The 6,554-nt window shown below is 40.6% G+C and overlaps 1 protein-coding gene across 1 annotated transcript; it reads right to left on the bottom strand.

The window, feature by feature from the left end:
* Positions 1-263: 263 nt before the first annotated feature.
* LOC115808251 (gamma-secretase subunit Aph-1b) lies at positions 264-5,725 on the bottom strand. Its single transcript, XM_030769568.1, has 7 exons — positions 5,374-5,725; positions 4,789-4,959; positions 3,983-4,056; positions 3,396-3,518; positions 2,405-2,532; positions 1,246-1,369; positions 264-603 (listed from the first exon to the last, which is right to left on the bottom strand). Exons 1-7 carry the CDS (start codon positions 5,484-5,486, stop codon positions 575-577), a joined length of 762 nt encoding a protein of 253 aa, XP_030625428.1. The 5' UTR covers positions 5,487-5,725; the 3' UTR covers positions 264-574.
* Positions 5,726-6,554: the final 829 nt, after the last annotated feature.

Genomic DNA, 6,554 nt, shown 5'->3' on the forward strand with positions numbered 1-6,554 from the left:
CAAAACATTAGTTTGGGGATCTTTGCATTCTTAGGAATTGCACCATATAATATTACTATCTATAAAAGTGAACAGAGGACAAATTCCACTTTGCATTCATTCACTTGGTGAGGTGCTTGTATGAACAGGTGAGCAAGGCTCTCCTTGGCTTAGTTCATATTTACATTCCAAATGAGGAAAATCAAAACAGCACAAAACAAAAAAAAAGGCTAAAAAATATTAAGCAGGTGGAAAAAAAATGAGGAACCCAAGCAAAGCAAAATCATACACGGAAATTCCTCGTTCCCTTCTGATCAATCATCTGACCAGCACACACTCTTGTGAATGTGTGCGTCTGTGTTAAATCATGATAAGCTATGTACAGCGTTTACGGTCAGAAAAAAAAAAAAAAAAAGCTTGTAAAGGTCCTCCTGCCTGATTGGCTGTTGTCAGGATAGCCAGGTTGGTAGGGGCTCTGTTTTCGTCCAATCGCATCACCCATGGACAGAAATATGTTCTCCATCAATCACTTCTGTTCCACTGAACAGAGAGCCAAAAATCCTGCGTGCGTCTCTTGGAGAGACCAGAACACATCTTACGAAGTACTCACGTCAGTTTTCCGACCTGGAAAAAAAAAGGACTTCAGATTAGAACAAAGCCTTGTGCTCAGTGTATTATCTAACTGAAGGTTAGAACACACACTGGAGAATGTCGTTCTGGAGTCACATTACACTTTGACTATTAACATCATAAACGCAGTTAGCAACTTAAGAGTGGACGGTTTCCAAAACTGCTTCAAACCTGTTCTCACGTGTGAGAATTCCTCACATGATCACAACGGTCACCTTTCATCCTCAGCATATGTTAAATATTTATCAGCAGTTCTGCGGCAAGCCAAGAGGTCAGGTCAATGGACAGTGCGAAATGGTCTTAAAGATGTCATCGTTTTGTGCGTTGATGTCACTGCTTACAACATATCATAGTCTGCCAAGCCATCTCAATCTTCCCATGCAATTCTAAACTGATCTACAAACAGTTGCTCTGAATCTTAAATGGCAGCAATCAAACGCACCCTTGCTATCAACTGACTAACTGTGACTGTTTCCGACCGTGACCGTGGAAAGAGAGTGTGATGGAGAACATGGGGGGTGAGAGAGAGAGAGAGAGAGAGAGAGAGAGAGATTCTTGGTTCTTACTGTGACTGCTTCTGTCAGTGACTGTTTAAAGAGAGTTTGACGGAGAAAGAGGGAGATTCTTGGTTCTTACGTGTACATAGCTGTGCTAGGTTGTTCAGTGATCCTCCTGAGCTGAAGAATGCCCAAACAGCCATCACCACCATGACGCAGTAAACAGGAGGCAGACTGCCCTCATACAGTGGGTTCAACAGAGACTACAGAGAGAGAGAGAGGAGGAGAAAAACTGTCAGCATCAAAAACTGGTGACACCTTATGATATAACTTATAACACCAAAAAACTGCACTGACATTTAGCCAAAACCACTCACTCTGCAATTATAATATAAACCACGATAAAGCTGTTTTCCCGTAATTGAACAGATCTGACTACTTTACAAAGCTGCTTTAAGAGGGACACATTCCTGTGCAGTGTGCTGGAAAGGTGTCCTGGTGGGTTTTACCCTGCAAAGATGTCAAGGCCTCTTCCTGTCACATGTAATCACTATAATACCTAATTTTACACAGCAGACTTAAGTGACACACATATTTTTGCTGTACGTTTAACATGGATTATGGGTTTTACATTACTCTGGTTGAACAATAGATATTCCAGCCAATAATACCATCAAGAGAGGTTTGGTGAAAGGCATTCATCTGAAGTACTGATCCCACAACAAGTACACATTTGGACATATTTATAACATGTTTAAGAGAGAAAAGGCACAGTCATGATACGAACAGGGTTTACAGGCAGTCAGCTGATGGACAGGGTTAGCGCAGCCAAGCTTTATGGATCTAGGTTACACTCCTATATGGTGAGAGTGCAATGAGCCAGGGTGGGCCGGTCAACATTTAGTATGGAACTCCCTCATGTGGCTGCACTGTGTTACGAGTGCAGCTCCCAGCAGAATTTTAATGCTACCTCACTGAACTCTGAACCCTTCTGCTCACTCCAATTATAATCAGCACTAGGTCATGTCACCTGACTTCCAACAAAGTTTCCACAACATGTAATCACTAGGAAACACACACAATCTGTTTAAATGGAATTTGTAATATCTTCAATTTAAAGTATCTCAAGCGGTCAGAAATCACAGCGCTGTTCTCATGCCTCTCTCAAACCGCGTCATACGCTAAAAAATAAAACACAATCTGTGTGTGTGTGTGTGCACATGTGTGTGTGTATATAGAGACATGTACCACTGTGAAAAGCCTGTATGACATGAAGTGTGTCTCAGTGGATAGCTCACCAGACAGGACACCAGCAGGTGGAGACACACCACTGTCGCAGTGACCCACCAGTTACCCTTCTCACAACCATGGAAGAAAACCACACCCCAGAATGTGTGCAACAATGTCATGGCCATTGTCATCAGAGCTACAGAAGAAACAGAAACAATACCAAACACTGTTATAGTCAACATCACACACACACACACAAACAAACACTCTGTGAGGACAGGGTAGGAGCTTAATGATTGATAGTTTATAAGATTTTAACTAAAATGAGGTGTGTTAGAGTCACTGCTCATTCATTTTTTAAAGGTTGAGTGGACTCCATTCGTGTATGTCTCACAGTAACACATAAGAAGTTGGATTCAAGTAACATGCTCTGAAATCTCCTATTCAATCAAAATGCTTTTGTTTCCAGCCTGAAAGAGTAAACAGAGAGGAGGGCATTTGAATCCCAGTTGTACCACACTAGCTGAGTGAGGCTGGGAGAGCCAGGGAACACATTTGTGCTCCCATTGGTCAGGTATGTTGGCCAGAGTCACTCTCCTAATCAGGAAATAGAGGCCAATAACAATCAGGTGCCCAGATACAGATACAGTTAAGCAAACAGTTCTCTCCTCTGACATCAACATTAACAGGCAACTGGTAGCTTGGAAAAATGGAATGAATGAGTTAACACATGACGAAGGCGGCATTTGCTAGCCTCAAGCAACTGTGTGAAGTAGATTCTTACAAAATCCCAAATAATGTGGAAAAAAGGCAAAATAAAACACAGAATAACAAAGAAATGATGTTACCATTCTTAAACTACAAAGGGTTTAACAGAGAAGGTGACCATTTTTTTTCTTTTCTTTTTGATTAAATCACACACCAAGGCATTAGTGTGGCGGTTAAAAAAAAAAAAAAAAAGTGGTTTGATTACATAAGAAACTGCAGATGAGCATGCCTGTGTGTGTTTACTGAAAGTGTATGTAGTGATTCAGGGTTCCTGCTGATTACATGACTCACCTGAGGTGATGAAGTAGTACTGAGAGTCCCCAAAGATGCCCACTGTGCCTGGGCCCAGGGAGTCAGAGAGGATGTTGATCATAGAGAAGGCCCCGCTCATAATCCCAAAACCCAGCCCAGCCACTGGAGAGACGCCGACACAACCACGCACAGACACGGATACAAAACGGCGAGAGAATGGCATTTCAAGAAAAGTGCCGCATGTGAAAAGAACAGATAATCAGATAAAAGTGCTAACAATGATTTCTCCTCTAGAGATTACAGAATGTTTAAGACCATGTAAAAATCTCATTACAGGACTACTCATGCTCAAAGCCATTCGGTAAGAAATTCAGTCTTAATGAAAAGGGATTTTATTCAGATTAACACATGTCTGAAGCTTAGCTAGAGTTATTCTCATCTACTATATACTGTTAAGAATTACATATGGGCAAGATGAGCTTGGACATCTGGATTATCGAAAATTACATTCTTATGTCTCAAATCACATAAAACATCAAGAGGTAAAGAGTGTCTACAAAAGAGTAAAGCCTTTCTGATTCAAAAACAAGTAGTAATTATAGAAAACACAAAGCACAAAAGCCTACCGTAAGCCATTTGCTGGACTGAAATTGGTGATGCTTCCTCATCACTGATGGTTGCCAGCCCTTCATTAGCCTTCCTGAAAGGCACACAGAGGGAGAAAAAAAGTTGGAGATAAGATATTCATAAAAGAAACCTAACCCTACTGCAGGACTTCTCCCAAAGACATGTTAAGGCAAGAGACTAATAAACCAAGAACAATCTGTGTCATTGAGTAAGCAATGTCTTTCCCACACATTAAAATAGAAGCACCGAATCACAAGACTTATACTTGGGTAAACTCCCTAAGTACTAAATAAAGGGAAAATACTTATTCAGTGGCATGAAAAATGTTTTTTCATCAATCAGGCATAGGTCTGACTTATTTTCAAAAGAAACAGTCATTTTTCTAATACACAAAATATCGAACATGATTCAACAAGAGGTGGGATTTTTACTTTAACAACTTTGTAGCACTAAATCTTGGAGTTTACGACTGTGATGATTAGTGGAAGTTTTAGTATACGCATAAAATTAACAGCAATTGCAAAAGAAAAAAAAAAAATCCTTTGTTCCAATAGATTTATTATCCGAGGGATATTACAACCATCTCAGTTTAGAACGATCTAGTCAAACCTAGCACTAACACACTTCATCTGCCTGTCTACTAAAAAGGCCCTCAGTTAGCTGAACAAAGCATATTAATGCAGGGCCAGAGCCAAAAGATTTTTGTCCAGAAGATCCCAAGGACTGAGAATTAAAAACACTGTTGTTAGACAACAGTTTAAATGTTACATCAGATTCTGGTGAGGACAAGTGTAGGTGCCTGTACCTGAGCAGCCTGTAGTAAGCAAAGCGGAACACCTCCTGTAAGAGCACAGAGAAGATGACCCCAAATATAAGCAGGCCTCTCTGCAGACTGGCATTATCAGCATTGCTGGCCTTCACAGCAATGAACCAAACCAACGAAGACAGGAGTAAGGACAGGAGCCAGAAAAATGCCCTGAAACACACCACACGACAAATCTGTTACAGTCTGTGAGTAAAGCCCTCGATTTTATGCATCGGGGTATCATGTAGACTGCAGCAAACAGTAGCAAGTTTTTCAGTAAAACACATTTAATCAAGATCACAAGGAACATATTGCCAAGTTCATGGAGTTTATTATTTGTGATGTATGCAACCACATATTTAATCGAAAAACCGACCGGAGAGGACTTCTGACGTATCTCAATATCTCAAACAGCTGACTCAGAATTTGGTAACGGGGTCAAATTGCTCTACCATTAGGCACTCCATGTAGTGAACAGTCATCAGCCGCTCAAAGTAACATTTTGGAGGCTCTATTGCTACACAGACTAACGTATCCACCTGATGATTTGTGTTGGAAGTTCAACAGAAATATGACCGCACTCACCCAGCGATGAGAATGATGACTCGCAATGGATCTTTAGCGATAGTGAAAATAAAGAGGGCGAACGCGGGCCCGAAAGCTATGAAAGCACAGCCGAAAAATACCGCTACAGTCATGCCTACTGTGATTAAATAACTTTATAAGAGCAACAAAACCTAACGTTAGCGGGCTAATGGCTACACGTTACTGTTCAACAGGGAGTCGTTTTAAGACTTAGCGAGCTAAATCCAAAAAGATTCGATAACAAAGGCCACACAATCTCCCTTAAGGCGTCGTTAAATTCTACACATGATCAATACGGAAAACTTCATTGCTAACTATCAACACATTTGTCTGATGATTACATGAAAAACTATCGTATATCAACAGATTAGAACGAAACAGCAATAGAATAACTTGCAGCGTCCTTGTCTTACAACTTCGGCGGTGCAACTAAATAATTCAAAAAACAAAATATCAGTCTTTCTTCTATACTTTCTTTGATGACATTTTAAAACTTATTCTTCAGTTCCCGTTTCACTCAGAAGCAAAGGCATGCTATTTCCAGGGGCTTTTGTTTGTTCCAAGTTATTTGCTAGTACTTCCGGGTTTTACGCTAATTGCAGGGTAAAGCATCTTAAAGGGGCCAAGTTCATTCTTTTAGAAGCACCAACTACAAACAAGGACACAAATGCTGTAAATTAATTGGAAACGTCAGGGTAGATCTCGCAATGGCATACTAAATGGTGCACCCTTTTACAATAGATCAGTAATTAGTGTCGTGTAGCTAACCCCCAGTCCCCCCAAAAAGGATGTAGCTCGTATCATACAGTAGCCTATATAGACATTTCTTCGTTTGCAAAACTTTTAGAACTGGGTAGCCACGGTAGTTCCCTGAAATGTACCTTTTAAAAGTAGTAAAAACACTGAAATATCGACGGTTCTCCTGTTCTCCGGTAAATATGAGGTTTTAGATACAAAAATTGCCCTAAACGAAGGAAACGCGTCCACCTCACTAGAGTTATTTATAGCCAAAGGTTTAGTCCTGACATGCAAATAGACTTGCCCATTTGTTGAAAAGGCACTGAGGGATGAAAAATGTGACTGTCTATTTTACACGGATCAATAGGCCACTGCCTGTGTTCTTTGTTCTACTTAAAACACAAATGAGCACCTATGGGTGCAATAAGGGATTTATGCACTGA

This window comes from Chanos chanos, chromosome 3 (assembly GCF_902362185.1).
Source record: "Chanos chanos chromosome 3, fChaCha1.1, whole genome shotgun sequence".
Taxonomy (NCBI): Eukaryota; Metazoa; Chordata; class Actinopteri; order Gonorynchiformes; family Chanidae; genus Chanos; species Chanos chanos.

Excerpts from the sequence above, each read along its gene's own strand:
- LOC115808251 (XM_030769568.1), bottom strand. The coding sequence starts at position 5,486 with ATGACTGTAGCGGTATTTTTCGGCTGTGCTTTCATAGCTTTCGGGCCC. Across the intron at positions 4,960-5,373 it reads GTCATCATTCTCATCGCTGG|GGCATTTTTCTGGCTCCTGT; the intron begins GTGAGTGCGGTC and ends GGTGTGTTTCAG. Across the intron at positions 3,519-3,982 it reads AGTCCAGCAAATGGCTTACG|TGGCTGGGCTGGGTTTTGGG; the intron begins GTAGGCTTTTGT and ends GCGTCTCTCCAG.